This window comes from Cucurbita pepo, chromosome LG18 (genome assembly GCF_002806865.2).
Source record: "Cucurbita pepo subsp. pepo cultivar mu-cu-16 chromosome LG18, ASM280686v2, whole genome shotgun sequence".
Taxonomy (NCBI): Eukaryota; Viridiplantae; Streptophyta; class Magnoliopsida; order Cucurbitales; family Cucurbitaceae; genus Cucurbita; species Cucurbita pepo.
The window spans coordinates 5,095,086-5,114,022 of NC_036655.1; the positions used below are offsets into that span (position 1 = coordinate 5,095,086).

The following is an 18,937-nucleotide window of genomic DNA, read 5'->3' on the forward strand; positions in this document are numbered from 1 at the left end:
AGTTCGACAGTTTTTTTTTTTCTTTCTATTTTTAGAAATTAATTGTCTTTTTTTTTCTTTCTATTTTTAGAAATTAATGGTCTTTTTTTCTATTTTTAGAATTCCTCGACAACTTGAGAGCAAATATAGGTTCTAAAAGAACTCTCATCTTATCACCATATTTCCCTATATAAACACTTCCATTAACACAAACTAATAAACAGTGTAAAGATGTTTAATCTTGGATCGCTTGTTCTTTGTCTCTTTGTAATTTTATCTGGTTTATCTTTTTGTACGGGAAATAGTGTTACCTATGATTCAAATGCCATCATTATCAATGGCGAACGACGCATTATCTTCTCAGGTTCAATCCATTATCCACGTAGTACCGATGCAATGTGGCCTGATCTTATTAAAAAAGCTAAAGATGGTGGACTTGATGCAATCGAGACATACATTTTTTGGGATCGTCATGAGCCTCAACGACAAAAATATGATTTCTCTGGAAATCTAGATTTTATCAAATTCTTCCAACTTATTCATGATGCGGGACTTTATGTTCTGATGAGAATTGGTCCCTACGTGTGTGCTGAATGGAACTATGGAGGTTTTCCAGTATGGTTGCACAATATGCCGGGAATTGAATTTCGAACAGACAATAAAGTTTATAAGAATGAAATGCAAACTTTCACGACAAAGATAGTGAATATGTGTAAACAAGCCAACCTTTTTGCAACACAAGGAGGGCCAATAATTATAGCTCAAATTGAGAATGAGTATGGAAACGTGATGACACCGTACGGAGATGCAGGAAAAACATATATCAATTGGTGTGCTCAAATGGCTGAATCTCTCAATATTGGTGTTCCATGGATTATGTGTCAACAAAGCGATGCCCCACAACCTATGATTAATACATGCAACGGATTCTATTGTGATAACTTCACTCCTAATAACCCGAAGAGCCCGAAAATGTTTACTGAAAATTGGGTGGGATGGTTCAAGAAATGGGGCGAGAAAGACCCTCATAGAACTGCAGAAGATGTAGCATTTTCTGTGGCCAAATTTTTTCAATTTGGTGGCGTGCTTAACAATTATTATATGTATCATGGAGGTACCAACTTTGGAAGAACATCGGGAGGTCCGTTCATCACTACGTCTTATGATTACGACGCCCCCATCGATGAATATGGAAACTTGAATCAACCTAAATGGGGACATCTCAAACAACTTCACGCATCAATTAAACTTGGAGAGAAGATTCTGACTAGCAGCACTCGCTCGGACCGAAACATTAGTAGCTCTGTGACCTTAACGACATTCTCGAACCCAACAACAGGGGGTAGGTTTTGTTTTCTGAGCAACACAGATGCTAGCAATGATGCTAACATAGATTTGGAGGCAGATGGAACATATTTTGTACCGGCTTGGTCTGTGACCATTCTTGATGGTTGCAACAAGGAGGTTTACAACACTGCAAAGGTTAACTCTCAAACATCTGTGTTTGTGAAGGAGCAAGATGAGAAGGAAAATGCACAACTCTCCTGGACTTGGGCTCGTGAGCACATGAGAGATACTCTACTAGGAACTGGTACATTTAAAGCAAACCAGCTTTTGGAACAAAAAGGATTTACTGTTGATGTTAGTGACTACTTGTGGTACATGACAAATGTTGACATCGATCAAACGTCTTCCCCTCGTGATGTAACTCTTCAAGTGAATACAAAAGGTCACGTGCTTCATGCCTTTGTAAATAGAAGGCATATTGGGTCGGAATGGGCGAACAACGGTCAGAGTTTTGTACTTGAGAAACCCATCTCCTTAAAATCTGGAACCAACACGATAACCCTTTTGAGTGCCACAGTTGGACTAAAAAATTACGATGCATTTTATGACATGGTGCCAACTGGAATTGATGGAGGTCCTGTTTATCTAATTGGAAGTGGGAATGTCACAACTAACTTGTCGTCAAATTCATGGTCTTACAAGGTTGGGTTAAATGGAGAAATGAAGCAATTTTACAACCCGACGACACACTCTTCGAAAGTAAAATGGAGACCATTTGAACACAAGTCTATTGGAAGGCGAATGGCATGGTTCAAAACAAACTTTAAAACCCCATCCGGAGTTGACCCAGTAGTATTGGATCTGCAAGGAATGGGAAAAGGTCAGGGTTGGGTAAATGGACAAAGCATAGGTCGATTTTGGCCTTCTTTCATTGCTAACAATGATAATTGTAGTGAAACTTGCGACTACAGAGGTGCATATGAGTCTAGCAAATGTGTTGGAAATTGTGGGAATCCTTCTCAACGATGGTATCACATTCCCAGATCGTTTCTATCAGGTGACACAAATACCTTAATTTTATTTGAAGAAATTGGCGGAAATCCTAAACAAATCTCGGTTCAAACCATCACTATTCAAACTATATGTGGACACGTTAACGAAGGGAGTACCTTAGAGTTATCATGTCAAGGAGGACGCATTATATCTGAAATACAATTTGCTAGCTACGGAAATCCCGAAGGAAAGTGCGGGTCGTATAAACACGGGTTATGGAACGTGGTAAATACCCTTCTTCTGGTGGAAAAAGCTTGCATTGGTAAGGAAAATTGTTCAATTGATGTAACTGGGAAGTCGTTTGAAATTAGCGATGCTACCAGTTCATTTGCAACCTTGGCCGTTCAAGCATTATGCTCAAAGAAATGAAAAAGTCTATAGTAATTAATAATAGGATAAAAAGTCTTAAATACCCCTAATAGTGGCATGTCTTCAGTGGTAGAATGGTAAATATTCACCATCTTGGAAGATTTATCCCTTCTCTTATTATATGTAGAGATTGATGGAGCTATTGATTCATATCAATAAAGTTACAACTTTACTTTATAATTTAAATTAACATAATATTAACATTATTATATGGTCCATTGTTATGTTCCACTCTAAAAGATAATAATATCTTTTAATACAAATGAAGATATATTTAATAATTTTAGATGTGTTTATAGTAAATTTAAAAATATATTTAAAAAGTTGTGGGATTATTATTTATGATATAATATCATTAATTTATAATTATTCATACCCAAAATTTGAAATCTGAATTAGGGATGAATATTCCGTGTATCTATTGTGATATATATAGTCACATTAACTACTTCTCAGAGGTAAGGTGACAAAACCCGTTATTATTATAATCGCATTGATCAAAACTATATATTATCTCCACTAAAAAAAGAATTATGTCTTAAAAAACAATCAAAAAAAAAAAAAAAAAAACAAGAATCCTCCCCCTCCTCTCCACTAATCTCTCATTTACCGAAAAGAGATGGCTCCGGAAAAGTCTATACTCACATTTACGGTAAGAAAAATGACATACTCACATTTACGGTAAGAAAAATGGCAAAGAGAGATCTCGATGAATTGTTGCAATTATTTAGGTTGTCAATAATCTTATATGAATTATAGTAAAAGAATAAACAAATGAACAAATTAAATTAAAAATCAATATTTAGGTTGTCAATCTCGATCCGGGCTTGTATTATACATACCCCTGGGCTTGGCTTGGTTGGGTTACACATCGTCGAACACCACAGAACAAAAAACGGCCTGCATGATATCATAGCGAACATAAATATCGTAATTCATTCTTTCGTAACATAAAGGGGAATTATCCCGATGCAAGTGACATACATAAATATCGTAATTCATTCCTAAGATAAGGGGGAATTATCCCAAGTGACATACATAAATGCATGAGGTCCCTTAACATATCTAGCATTACATAAGCATTGCATATACGTTTCTTACATTAGATGGCATCTCACATGACGTGACTCTACATAAGCATTGCATATACGTTTCTTACATTAGATGGCATCTCACATGACGTGACTCGATATACTACGTGTTTTATTATAGGACGTATTTAACCTTTAAAATTAGCTTGTTGTGAGTTAAAGCCATCGAGATAAGTGACCTTATTGTTGGAGTTAGTATGATGGTGCATGCCCTGTGGCCCCTGCATGCATCATATTTATTGTGATGACTATATGATGTATGGATTATGTGACTGTTTACGCGATTATGTGACTCTTTACGCTATGAAAAGTTATGGGTGATGTTGACTGTTGATCGTTTATGCTATGAAAAGATGGTTGATCCGCTAATATTATATGTCATGAAAAATGTTTATTTTTGTTTATTTATTTATTATTTATTTTTAAAATGTAATTTTTTTTTTATATTTTTTTATTTCTTTGTTTACTTATATTTGAGCGGTAACCGTCTACATACCATCCTTGTCAAATATGGGTTTTTTTTAAAGATAATATATGATTTTGTTAAATGCATCATGTTTTAGATTGATTATAATAATAAGGTGACAATAGATGCAGGGGAATACCCATCCCTAATTAAGATTTCAAATTTTAGGTATGAATAGTTATAAATTAATGATATTATATTGTAAATAAAATTACACAACTTTTTAAATATATTTTTAAATTTACTATAAACACATCTAAAATGATTAAATATAACTTCATAGGTATTAAAATTATTATTTTTTAGCTTCATTTTGTGGGTAACTAAAGAGTGGAACATAACATACAAACCCGTCATAATGGACAATACAATAATGTTAATATTATGTTAATTTAAATTATAAAGTAAAGTTGCAACTTTATTGATATGAATCAATGGCTCCATCAAGCTCCATGTAAGATGGTGGACATTTACGATTGTACCATTGAATACATGGCAGTATTAGGGGTATTTAAGACTTTTTCCATATTATATTAGGCTTCTTCAGTTGTTTGAGCATACTGCTTGAACCGCCAATCTTGCAGATAAATTGGTAGCATCGCCAATTCCAAACGACTTTGCAGAAACATGAATCGAACAACTTTCCATACCAATGCAAGCCCTTTCGACTAAAACAATGCTGTTCGAAACATTCCATAAGCCTTGCGTAAATGACCCGCACTTTCCTCCCGGATTTCCATAGCTAGCAAATTGTATTTCGGATATGATATGCCCTCCTTGACAAGACAACTCCAAGGTGCTCCCTTCGTTAGCATCTCCACATATAGTTTGAATAGTCACGGTTTGAACCGAGACTTGTTCAGGGTTTCCGCCAATTTCTTCAAATAAAATCAACGTATTTGTGTCACCTGATAGAAACGATCTTGGAATGTGATACCATCGTTGGGAAGGATTCCCACAATTTTCAAGACATTTGCTAGGGTTATATGCACCTCTGTAGTCGCAAGTTTCACTACAACTATCGTTGCCAGCAATGAAAGAAGGCCAAAATCGACCTATGCTTTGTCCGTTCACCCAAGCCTGACCTTTTCCCATTCCTTGGAGATCCAATACTACTGGGTCAACTCCGGATGGGGTTTTAAAGCTTGTTTTGTACCACGTCATTCGTCTTCCAATAGAACCCTGATCAAATGTCCTCCATTTTCCTCTCGATGAGAACGCCGGGTTGTAAAGTTGCTTTATTTCTCCATTTAATCCAACCTTGTAAGACCATAGATTCGACGACAAATCAGCCGTGGCATTTCCACTTCCAATTAGATAAACAGGACCTCCATCAATCCCAGTTGGCACCGTGTCATAAAATGCATCGTAATTTTTTAGTCCAACGGTGGCACTCAAAAGGGTTATCGTGTTGGTTCCAGATTTTAACGAGATGGGTTTCTCAAGTACAAAGCTTTGACCGTTGGTCGCCCATTCCGACCCAACATACCTTTTATTTACAAAGGCATGAAGCACGTGACCCTTTGTATTCACGTGAAGAGTTATATTATAAAGAGATGAAGTTTGATCGGTTTCAACATTTGTCATGTACCACAAGTAGTCGCTAAAATCAACCGTAGTTGCCTTTTGTTCCAAGAGAAGGTTTGCCTTAAATTTACCAATTCCTTGTAGAGTATTTCTCATAGGCTCAGGAGCCCAAACCCAGGAGAGTTGTGCATTTTCCTTCACATTTTGCTCCTTCACAAACACAGATGTTTGAGTGTTAACCTTTGCAGTGTTGTAAACCTCCTTGTTGCAACCATCAAGAATGGTCACAGACCAAGCTGGTACAAAATATTTTCCATCTGTCTGCAAATCTATGGTAGCATCATTGCTAGCATCCGTGTTGCTCAAAAAGCAAAACCTACCCCCTGTTGTTGGGTTCGAGAATGTCGTTAAGGTCACAGAGCTACTAATGTTTCGGTCCGAGCGAGTGCTGTTAGTTAGAATCTTCTCCCCAAGTTTGATTGATGCGTGAAGTTGTCTGAGATGTCCCCATTTAGGTTGATTCAAGTTTCCATATTCATTGAGAGGGGCGTCGTAATCATAAGACGTAGTGATGAACGGACCTCCCGATGTTCTTCCAAAGTTGGTACCTCCATGATACATATAATAATTGTTAAGCACGCCACCAAATTGAAAAAATTTGGCCACAGAAAATGCTACATCTTCTGCCGTTCTATGAGGGTCTTTGTCGCCCCATTTCTTGAACCATCCCACCCAATTTTCAGTAAACATTTTTGGGCTCTTCGGGTTGTTTGGAGTGAAGTTATCACAATAGAATCCGTTGCATGTATTAATCATAGGTTGTGGGGCATCGCTTTGTTGGCACATAATCCATGGAACACCAATATTGAGAGATTCAGCCATTTGAGCGCACCAATTGATATATGCTTTTCCTGCATCTCCATACGGTGTCATCACGTTTCCATACTCATTCTCAATTTGAGCTATAATTATCGGTCCTCCTTGCGATGCAAATAGGTTAGCCGCTTTACACATATTCACTATCTTTGTCGTGAATGTTTGCATTTCATTCTTGTAGACTTGATTGTCGGTTCGTAATTGGATTCCCGGCATATTGTGCAGCCACACTGGAAAACCTCCATAGTTCCACTCAGCACACACGTAAGGACCAATCCTCATCACGACATAAAGTCCCGCATCTTGAATAAGTTGAAAGAACTTGATAAAATCTAGATTTCCAGAGAAGTCATATTTTCGTCGTTGGGGCTCGTGACGATCCCAAAAAATGTACGTCTCTATTGCATCAAGTCCACCATCTTTAGCTTTTTGAATAAGATCAGGCCACATTGCATCGGTACTACGTGGATAATGGATGGAACCTGAGAAGATAATGCGTCGTTCGCCATTAATAATTAAGGCATTTGAGTCATATGTGACATTATCTGCGGTAGAAAAAGACAAACAAGCTAAAGATGCAACAAGGAAAAGAACAAGCGATCCAATGTTAAACATCTTTAGCTTGTTTATTCCTTTTGCTCATAATCGATGTGTTTATATAGGAAAATATAGTGATAAGATGAGAGTTATTTAGAATCTATATTTGTTGATAAGTTGTTGAGGAATTCTAAAAATAGTAAAAAAAAAAGACAATTAATTTCTAAAAATAGAAAAAACGTTCGAAAGTTTATCTATGGCTATTGGCCTTATCCTTAAATAGCTTATTATCCAATTAAAAATATTAAACGCAATTAACAAAAATTTAATTATTATTTGTCAAAATTACTATTAAACTTAGCTTTCTTTATTTAATTAATACATAAGTAATAACTTTAGAACATTTTCATTAATATTATTTCAGAAGTTACTAAATTCATGACAAACTAACTAACATAGATTAATATTATAAATATCATGATTTTAATTAACTATTTTTAGAACATGAATAAAGGAGAAAATATATTATAAAATTATTATTATTATTATTATTATTATTATTATTATTATTATTATTATTATTTTGTGTAAACAACCTTAGAAAACTTGGAAGGGGTGGGGATATGAAATTCCTTGCACAAATGGTAGTATATGTGTGGTTGTATACGACGGTGAATCTTGAAATGACTATAGAAGTTAAGATAGGACAATATCATGCATAGTTTCAGTTAGTAGTTTTATAGGTAATTTTTCATTTTCATACTCACAGATTATTTTAAGGTTTTATTTTGACGATGTTGTTATTTCTATTTATTGATTTAAACTAAACGTATAGGTCCATGACTTCGCTTGAAACGTTTTATTTAAATTTCCGCATATGTTAAAGTCATGCATGTAGTGACATCTATGGTTTAGACAAGAAAATTAGGAGCGTTAGAGTTAGTATTAGACTCCTAAGTTTTTAAATTCTATAAACCAGCCTATGATGTAGACCCACAGTGTCACGGTTCTACATTTTTTACCGTGCGGCGTCGTGATCTTCACACACTCACGACTAGCCTTAAGGAAAATTAAGCCCCATATATATTTTTCGCCCTGGCTTTGTGGCTTCATCGGACCTTAGGCGAGGTTTGTCTTCACCAATCGAACATCGCTTGTGTGGAATCCAAGCTTGTTCAACCACACACGCTGCGTGCGCATGCATGTTCAATCGTCTGCGACACATCCGACTTGCCTCTACGCTAGGCCAAGTCATTCAGCTCGACCTTGCCCCTGCTCGGACCAAGCTCTCTCAATGCAACGTCGCATCTCATCTTGTCATCTCGATCCCCATCGACAGGGTCCATATGTCTTGATGCCACCCTCGAGTCTCGGGATGTCGTTGGCCATCATAACTCGCTCAGTCATGCCATCGAAAATGGGCCCGCGTGTCTTTCATCTCATCGGGACTTCCCGAACATCCATCTAACCGAGTTCTATTGAGGCATTGGCCCTCCCGTGCTCAGACCAATTCTTAGGCCAAAATCTCTAACCCGAAATGAAACAGAAAACAAAAATGTCAGAATGAAACAGAAAACAAAAATGTCAGAATGAAACAGAAAACAAAAATGCCAGATCTGAGAAAGAAAATGGCAGTAGACACACATTTACTGGAAGAGAGATCGGAAGGAGATAGTTTTATATTTTTTTTTTATATATACCAATTACCGTTTTAGAAAATATTTTAGATGTGTGAATTGTTGCAATTATTTAGGTGGTCAATAATGTAAAAGAATAAACAAATGAATTGATTAAATTAAAAACTAAGAATAGATAAAAGAAAGATAGACAAAATACAGAAAGAATATAAGAAAAATAAAGGAAACACAATCAAAATGTTAAAGGTAGGTAATAAACACCGTTAGAGAATGAAAATATTAAAGGATATTAAATGGTTTGTACGAAAATAATACTATAAACATATATAAATATTTCAAGATTTAACTCAGGCAAAAATTCTAACTTTGCATGAAATATAACCCATTGACCAATATATTTTCTTAGACGTAGGCTAGAATATTTCTTTAAATACTCAAGCCCTGAGCTATCATATTTTTCAGGTTAAGGCAAGACATTCATGTACGGCTGACGACGACATCGCAATTTGAGACCGTGACACATGCATAGGGTAGTAGTATTTATTTTCTTAGAATTAGGCTAGAATATGATGTTTTTAATTTAAACGCTAATTTATTTTGTTTTATCTTTTGTTGTGTCGTTTAAAGATGTTTTCGAAACATGTAAGTCCATAGCTGTGTTTTAAGATAAAGGTTATGTTTTATGAAATTTAAATGAAGTCTTTCGCATTTAATGTTTAGGATATGTATATAGTAGCGACCTTAAATTAAGTAAAAAAATTTGGGTCGTCACAAAGACTATGTAAGTATGTTGTGTGTCACAATCTGCAATACGATTGTGCCTCGAGTAAGTCATCGAGGACGATGACTAAGTTAGGTGGGGGAGAATGTTACAACCATACTATGAAGAGAGTAGGTTGTGACCATCACGTCATGACAAGCACCTCAATAGACGCCCATCCGGCCACATGCGAGCCAATATAGAAGAGTGTCATGATGCGATCGAGGAGGACGATGCATCATCCAACACACCACCACGCGAAGTGGGCGTTGAAGACAAGTTGAGACATAAGCAAGACAGAGACATCAGAATAGACATGAAGGGCAAAGATAGGCTTGTTGAAGGATCGGGTAGGGCCCCGGGCCTTAACCTCAAAAGTCGGGGTTTCGGAAGGAATTTGGGCATGCGGTTCGGGAGTTAAGTCTGTCCTTAGAAATATGAATGCTCGCCAATTTTGGTGTCAATCGGACACCGAACGAACAATGCACGACACCGTATGACCGTTCTCCAAAATCATGTCTACGCCTGGAAGATTGAAAATGGCTCAAAATGTACTATATAGGAGTACCATGGTGTTAGCTCTCCACCACCCCTGGGCCCTGTGACCTAAGTGAGCTACCCTGTAACGATAACGGTTTCAAAAAGGCACAAAAAAAAAAAAGGGAAACGCCTTAAATCTCGCCGGAAATCGTGGGATTTCCGGTGAGGCATGTCTTGCCAGCAAGGGCGTATTAATGCCTTGAGGCCCCATATTAAACCCTAGGTAAACTTAGTGGCCGTCTTTTCCTTTCGAGTCACTGTCGTACCTGTGAGGGAGGAGCCGAAAGGTTAGGTGAGGGATCGAAAACGTCGCGAGACTTTGGACTTCTGGGAGCCCGTAGGTAGTAGCAAACAGCGGGACAACGCATCGCCAAGGACGACGGTGGTCTCATCGGCAACGGTAGTTGAACTCTGCGATTAGGGTTCATCGGGATCCTCGGTGAAGAAGACGCAAGGTCGGGTTGGGTTTCGACCTCTAAACCGGCCCACGAAACGAACGCGGGTGATATGAACCAAGAGACATCAATCATACAATATACTTCAATGAAGATGTGAAGAAAAGGTTGTCAAAATTATCAAAAGATGTTTCAATTCATGCTATATTGAAGAAGAATGAAGTTCGATTATTCTAAATTCTACATGCAACCTAAACTACATAGAATTGCAAAGAAACTTAGCCATTGGCTAAAGAAGAGCACAAATGCTCATTTTACTATATTTTTCAAGCCTACTTACAAATACAACATACATGGTTTTATATAGCCTCAAAATGAAACTATTAGAGGCATACCAAAAGTTGTAACATTCATACTTAAGGACCATAATTAGCCATTATGTAAATGTAACCTAAAGTAAATAAAAAGTCTTAAAATACAATAACTCTAAATTATTCTAAATTGTAACCCACCCAAAATTTACAACAATCAAACTTCATTCTTCTTCAATGTAGCATGAATTGAAACATCTTTTGATAATTTTGACAACCTTTTCTTCACATCTTCATTGAAGTATATTGTATGATTGATGTCTCTTGGTTCATATCAGCGGGCCCTGTGCGTTTCAGCCCAACACGGACGCGCGCTGCAGCCTTGGTCTCGGCTCTGCACGCGTGCTCTCGGCTTGACTTGACGTGTACGGCGGCTCGGCTCCGTCAAATCCCGCAGCTCGGCTTGGCGGCTTAGTTGGTCGGCTCAGCAGCTCGGCTTGGTGACTCAGTATCACTATAATATATCGATTCTAAGGTTTTTGACCCTTCCGAAGTTGTTTATGCCCTTAGTTTTACCGTCCGATGACATATTTAACCGCCGGGATTAGCTCATTGTGAGCGACTTCGACCGAGACCATCGAGCTAAGTAACCTTACTGTTGGCGTTAGTTATGTATGTATGTTGGTGTCTGCCCTGTGGCCCTTGCATGCACCATGTGTTGTTGATGTATGCTAGGTTAGATGTTTCTTGCAGTGAAATGCTATGTATGCCATGTTTATGTATGTGATTCTTGCAGTGAAATGCCATGTATGCCATGTTTATGTATATGATGTTTGTGACACGGTTTGTTACCCTGTATGTATGAGCTTGATTGACATGTCATAATTGTAATGAGAACCTCGCATACGATGAATGAGATGACTAGTATGCTATGATGTGCTTGCGATGTTGGCCTAGTTATGCTATGTAATGCGGCGAGGGGATGGAACGTTGTATGTATAATGTCATGGAGGTAAACCTTAAGAACCTCATGCACGCTATAGTTATGTACCTGGGGCACTCCCCCGTTATGCTACTGATGGTATGGACGCGTATATTCGATATTGTGTTTGCCACGATATCATGCAGACCCTCCTTTGTCCCGGCGTCCGGTATTGTATGTCATACATACCCGACCGAGCCAGGCCCAGGGAGTTCGCTTGCAAGCTCGCCTGGTGGGCCCACAGTCGCACACGTGGGCCATGTGTGGAAAAGTACCATGCATCCACCCCCGCCTAGACAAAGCAAGGGCCTAAGGCCATGGGAAGGAATGGAAGACAGACCCCTCTCTCAGTTTTCTTTCTTTTGACACTTGTGCTTATGTATGTGCATCGTATGCGATCGTGTGGATCCTAATGTATGATTGTATGCTTAACTCCAACAGTGGGGCGACTTACTGGGTATTTCATATAATACTCAAGCCACGTGCTACCCATATTTTCAGGTAAGGGCAAGGCCCCCATGTACGGCTGACGGTGGATGCTGCGAAGGCCATGGAAGTCTTAAGGAGGGTTTGTAGTGTCGTCGACATCTGGTTGGATTCTCTCGGTTATTAATTGTTGCAATTGTCCCTCTAGTTATCCGTTGTTTACTTCTAGGTTAGGGCATCGTTATGGTTTTCCCCTGGCATGAACTGCTTATAATAATGAACGTATTGTTAGTTTTGAGGCTGTCTTACATAAACTATCGCACTTCCGTTGAATGAATACAAGGTAACGTCGCTATTTAGGATAGAGAAAATTAGGGGCGTTACATACCCTGTGGCACATACATGTGTCACAGTGTGGACGAGCGTGCCGAGACGAGTGTCTCAGGCGACTTCCTTTGAAATAGGTTTTTGAAGGACAGTACCGGACGGCACGGGTGTGCCGCGTGTTGGAGGTTGCTACATACACCCGTTATCCAGTACGGTTTCCGTAAATGAGTCGGCATGAGCACGGGAGGGCCAATGCCTCAATAGAACTCGGTTAGATGGATGTTCGGGAAGTCCCGATGAGATGAAAGACACGCGGGCCCATTTTCGATGGCATGACTGAGCGAGTTATGATGGCCAACGACATCCCGAGACTCGAGGGTGGCATCAAGACATATGGACCCTGTCGATGGGGATCGAGATGACAAGATGAGATGCGACGTTGCATTGAGAGAGCTTGGTCCGAGCAGGGGCAAGGTCGAGCTGAATGACTTGGCCTAGCGTAGAGGCAAGTCGGATGTGTTGCAGACGATTGAACATGCATGCGCACGCAGCGTGTGTGGTTGAACAAGCTTGGATTCCACACAAGCGATGTTCGATTGGTGAAGACAAACCTCGCCTAAGGTCCGATGAAGCCACAAAGCCAGGGCGAAAAATATATATGGGGCTTAATTTTCCTTAAGGCTAGTCGTGAGTGTGTGAAGATCACGACGCCGCACGGTAAAAAATGTAGAACCGTGACACTGTGGGTCTACATCATAGGCTGGTTTATAGAATTTAAAAACTTAGGAGTCTAATACTAACTCTAACGCTCCTAATTTTCTTGTCTAAACCATAGATGTCACTACATGCATGACTTTAACATATGCGGAAATTTAAATAAAACGTTTCAAGCGAAGTCATGGACCTATACGTTTAGTTTAAATCAATAAATAGAAATAACAACATCGTCAAAATAAAACCTTAAAATAATCTGTGAGTATGAAAATGAAAAATTACCTATAAAACTACTAACTGAAACTATGCATGATATTGTCCTATCTTAACTTCTATAGTCATTTCAAGATTCACCGTCGTATACAACCACACATATACTACCATTTGTGCAAGGAATTTCATATCCCCACCCCTTCCAAGTTTTCTAAGGTTGTTTACACAAAATAATAATAATAATAATAATAATAATAATAATAATAATAATAATAATAATTTTATAATATATTTTCTCCTTTATTCATGTTCTAAAAATAGTTAATTAAAATCATGATATTTATAATATTAATCTATGTTAGTTAGTTTGTCATGAATTTAGTAACTTCTGAAATAATATTAATGAAAATGTTCTAAAGTTATTACTTATGTATTAATTAAATAAAGAAAGCTAAGTTTAATAGTAATTTTGACAAATAATAATTAAATTTTTGTTAATTGCGTTTAATATTTTTAATTGGATAATAAGCTATTTAAGGATAAGGCCAATAGCCATAGATAAACTTTCGAACGTTTTTTCTATTTTTAGAAATTAATTGTCTTTTTTTTTTACTATTTTTAGAATTCCTCAACAACTTATCAACAAATATAGATTCTAAATAACTCTCATCTTATCACTATATTTTCCTATATAAACACATCGATTATGAGCAAAAGGAATAAACAAGCTAAAGATGTTTAACATTGGATCGCTTGTTCTTTTCCTTGTTGCATCTTTAGCTTGTTTGTCTTTTTCTACCGCAGATAATGTCACATATGACTCAAATGCCTTAATTATTAATGGCGAACGACGCATTATCTTCTCAGGTTCCATCCATTATCCACGTAGTACCGATGCAATGTGGCCTGATCTTATTCAAAAAGCTAAAGATGGTGGACTTGATGCAATAGAGACGTACATTTTTTGGGATCGTCACGAGCCCCAACGACGAAAATATGACTTCTCTGGAAATCTAGATTTTATCAAGTTCTTTCAACTTATTCAAGATGCGGGACTTTATGTCGTGATGAGGATTGGTCCTTACGTGTGTGCTGAGTGGAACTATGGAGGTTTTCCAGTGTGGCTGCACAATATGCCGGGAATCCAATTACGAACCGACAATCAAGTCTACAAGAATGAAATGCAAACATTCACGACAAAGATAGTGAATATGTGTAAAGCGGCTAACCTATTTGCATCGCAAGGAGGACCGATAATTATAGCTCAAATTGAGAATGAGTATGGAAACGTGATGACACCGTATGGAGATGCAGGAAAAGCATATATCAATTGGTGCGCTCAAATGGCTGAATCTCTCAATATTGGTGTTCCATGGATATACTTGTGGTACATGACAAATGTTGAAACCGATCAAACTTCGTCTCTTTATAATATAACTCTTCACGTGAATACAAAGGGTCATGTGCTTCATGCCTTTGTGAATAAAAGGTATGTTGGGTCGGAATGGGCGACCAACGGTCAGAGCTTTGTACTTGAGAAACCCATCTCCTTAAAATCTGGAACCAACACGATAACCCTTTTGAGTGCCACCGTTGGACTAAAAAATTACGATGCATTTTATGACACGGTGCCAACGGGAATTGATGGAGGTCCTGTTTATCTAATTGGAAGTGGAAATGCGACGACTGATTTGTCGTCAAATCTATGGTCTTACAAGGTTGGATTAAATGGAGAAATAAAGCAACTTTACAACCCGGCGTTCTCATGGAGAGGAAAATGGAGGACATTTGATGAAGGTTGTGTTGGAAGACGAATGACATGGTACAAAACGAGCTTTAAAACCCCACCAGGAGTTGACCCAGTAGTATTGGATCTGCAAGGAATGGGAAAAGGTCAGGGTTGGGTAAACGGACAAAGCATAGGTCGATTTTGGCCTTCTTTCATTGCTGGCAACGATAGTTGTAGTGAAACTTGCGACTACAGAGGTGCATATAACCCTAGCAAATGTCTTCAAAATTGTGGGAGTCCTTCCCAACGATGGTATCACATTCCAAGATCGTTTCTATCGGGTGACACAAATAGCTTGATTTTATTTGAAGAAATTGGGGGAAACCCTGAACAAGTCTCGGTTCAAACCGTGAGTATTCAAACTATATGTGGAGATGCTGAGGAAGGGAGCACCTTGGAGTTGTCTTGTGAAGGAGGGCATATTATATCCGAAATACAATTTGCTAGCTATGGAAATCCGGGAGGAAAGTGCGGGTCATTTACGCAAGGCTTATGGAATGTTTCGAACACCATTGTTTTAGTCGAAGCGGCTTGCATTGGTATGGAAAGTTGTTCCATTCATGTTTCTGCAAAGTCCTTTGGAATTGGCGATGCTACCAATTTATCTGCAAGATTGGCGGTTCAAGCATTATGCTCAAACAACTGAAAAACCCTAATCTATAATATGCAAAAACTCTTAATTACCCCTAATACTCCCATGTATTCCATGCTACAATGCTAAATCTCCACCCTCCATCTTCCCACAACTTCTATACGTCCAGCTTCATGGACCCATTATTCATATCAATAAAGTTACAACTTTACTTTATAATTTAAATTAACATAATATTAACCTTATTATATGGTCCATTATGATGGGTTTGAATATTAGGTAAAGTTTGGTATCTACTTTTTTTGCAGTCTAATCTTGGGAAAGAAGGGAACTTTATTACATTAATGGACTCGAACACCGAGAATTTCATTATTTCTTTCATCTTAGTAAGCTTATTATTAAATACTTCTTTTATCCTAAAGTAACAAAGGACAAAACTTTGTAGATCATGATATTTTATTTATAAAATCATCTCCACCACATATTTCTGCCTAATCCTTTATTAAACTATAATTTCTTCCCTTATTGTCGGGTTATTTGTGGGATGAACGGTTTAAATATTCACTTCCTAACTCCATTATTATTGTGCTGTTTTTCCTTTGTCGGTCAATTTTATATATAGTTTTTTCTAATTTTTATATTTTTGTGTCTATTTGATCTATTAAACATAATTTGTCTAAAATCTATTAGACATAAAATAAAAAATGAACCGACGTACTAAATATTTTAATGTTTATTATTTTATATTCATATCACTCAAATCATATATTATAATTTAATATCATATTATGTGAAGGTAAGTTTGGAATTAAAATATTAGGAGCTCTTTTTCTGAATTTCATCCATTATTTTTTAGGCCTAATCTAAAGGATTAATGTGGTTTGAAATGGAATTCAATTAGATATTTATGATTATGGAAACAGTAAAAATAAAAATTATCTAAAACGGTAAAAGTCGTTGTTGGATGAGATTCACTGCCGTAAAATATTCGATTGTCGTGCAATTGATTTACCGACTTTTCTAATTTCTGCTTTCTCTTTGATTTAGTTCCACTCACTAATTACCGACAACGTCCACTAAATAATAATAATTTTAATACAAATAAAGTTATATTTAATAGTAAATTAAAAAAATTAATCTAAGTTAAAAATAATCATAGTTATTCACTCAATATTATGAAATTATCAACATATTATGTATTTAAAAAATGGTGTAATTATTATTTATAATATAATTTAATAGATTTATAACGATTAGGATGAAGATTTATAATGGAATTCACACACGAATATTTCCATCAATTCTCCCGAGAGGTCACAATTACCCACGAGTTCCATAGCCGCCCTTAACCCATTAACGAAAAAGAAAAAATAAAAAGATAAGGCCATTCCATTTCGACAAAAGACCCACACCCAAGTTCCATAGCTTTGGGTCCGCTATCCCGATCATGATTTTCCTACCCCCAGAGGGAAAAGTCCTTCCCTTTTTGGCCGGTTGTGGGCGAGGAGGGATTCGAACCCCCGACACCGAAAAATAAGATGCACCTTGTTAGTACAGTGACATTCAATTCTTTTTAAAACTTAATTTGTTTGGGATAAATTTGAAATTTGGGGACCATTTTATAAATAAATAAATAAAACACTAAAATATAATAATAGATATTGAGGCCCAGCGTCTAGAGGCCCAATAAGTATCAAATAAATATAAAATAAAGAAATAAATAAATAAAGAAATAAAAAGGGAGTACTTTAGGCATAAAATTTTGCAATTTACAAGATTTGCAATATCCGAATAACAACGACAAGCGTAGAAAGATATTAAAGTCACCCGCTTTGATAAAAACACATCCCTAAACATTACCCTAAATGGCTTACTAATACGAAAATAGGTCACAGACAAAGAATTTGATTGGACATTTACTTGAAGCAGTTGAGGCATCACGAGTGAGGTTAACATTTCTCGTGCATCTCTCGCTTTCCGTCAATTTCAACCGCTTATCAAACAAATCCAAATCCCTTTATTTATTTATTTATTTTTAATCTAAATTAAAAAAAAAGTCCATGGGCGTGATTAAGATAACAGAACTTCCTATCCCACCAACGTTGTCTCTCTAATAAGGAAGTAATTTTTTTTTTTTTTTTTTTAAAGGGGATATTATTCGATGCTCTCGTTGCACGTGACATCAAAGCTACGTGGCTTATACTTTATACATACTTTAGCGTTACATTTCGTTATTTAATATTTCCTATGTTTTCAAGCATATATTATATTAATATTAACTTAATTAATTCAACGTGTCAATGTCAACATATCTAGATAATGTTAATCTAGGCGCTCTGCTTTAAACCCTCTTTAATTTGTCGCCATGTGCCAACCTAACCTCGACATACCTTATTCCCAACCAAATTAACTAAACAAATATCTTACCTAAATTATTTTATTTGTTTCACCCAATCTTTTACTAAATTATAATTTTATATATATATATATATATATCGGAATTAAACTCAATGAATTGTCGTAATGACAGTTGAAATGACCGAAAAAGATATATGAGTTAATATATGCTCTAAAGTTGAAAATATCATAAAAAAAATTTTAAAAGGTCCCTCAATTCAATTATTTGAATTAATATCAGGGACGTGAATTAATTATATTATAGAACTTGTTTCTTAAGAGCAACATGTCTACCAATTTCATCATAGCGGCTTTCTCAAAATTATAATAACTTATTATTCGAGATTGAAAAAATATAATTAGAATAAATTTTATTAATTTAATAATGGTTTGATTTTAGAGGATTTTGCAAACTAATTTAATTATGTATTGGACGGGATATATTCTATAATAAATCTATTTTCCTACCTTTCAAGTTTTAAAATTTTTAATAATATTGTGAGATATTACGTTCAAAATTTTGGAATAAAAAGTTAAAAAGAAAACAATATTTATATTGAAAGTGGAAAGATATTTAAATAAATATGTATATAATAATAAGTTAAGAGGAGGAGTCTATTCACGGCAATCTCGAGGGTGTAGGAATGAGCAGATAAGGCCACGTTTGGA

General features: G+C 36.6%; 3 protein-coding genes across 3 annotated transcripts; 2 read left to right on the forward strand and 1 right to left on the reverse strand.

Annotated features, from left to right (window-relative positions):
• The first annotated feature begins 210 nt into the window (after positions 1-210).
• LOC111780608 (beta-galactosidase 7-like) lies at positions 211-2,842 on the forward strand. Its single transcript, XM_023661049.1, has one exon. It carries the CDS (start codon positions 211-213, stop codon positions 2,686-2,688), a length of 2,478 nt encoding a protein of 825 aa, XP_023516817.1. The 3' UTR covers positions 2,689-2,842.
• Positions 2,843-4,655: 1,813 nt separating this feature from the next.
• LOC111780567 (beta-galactosidase 7-like) lies at positions 4,656-7,263 on the reverse strand. Its single transcript, XM_023660993.1, has one exon. The coding sequence runs from the start codon at positions 7,261-7,263 to the stop codon at positions 4,789-4,791; it is 2,475 nt and encodes an 824-aa protein (XP_023516761.1). The 3' UTR covers positions 4,656-4,788.
• Positions 7,264-14,224: 6,961 nt separating this feature from the next.
• LOC111780537 (beta-galactosidase-like) lies at positions 14,225-16,084 on the forward strand. The gene has a single exon (XM_023660962.1). It carries the CDS (start codon positions 14,225-14,227, stop codon positions 15,923-15,925), a length of 1,701 nt encoding a protein of 566 aa, XP_023516730.1. The 3' UTR covers positions 15,926-16,084.
• The last annotated feature ends 2,853 nt before the right edge of the window (positions 16,085-18,937 follow it).

Excerpts from the sequence above, each read along its gene's own strand:
- LOC111780608 (XM_023661049.1), top strand. The coding sequence starts at position 211 with ATGTTTAATCTTGGATCGCTTGTTCTTTGTCTCTTTGTAATTTTATCT.
- LOC111780567 (XM_023660993.1), bottom strand. The coding sequence starts at position 7,263 with ATGTTTAACATTGGATCGCTTGTTCTTTTCCTTGTTGCATCTTTAGCT.
- LOC111780537 (XM_023660962.1), top strand. The coding sequence starts at position 14,225 with ATGTTTAACATTGGATCGCTTGTTCTTTTCCTTGTTGCATCTTTAGCT.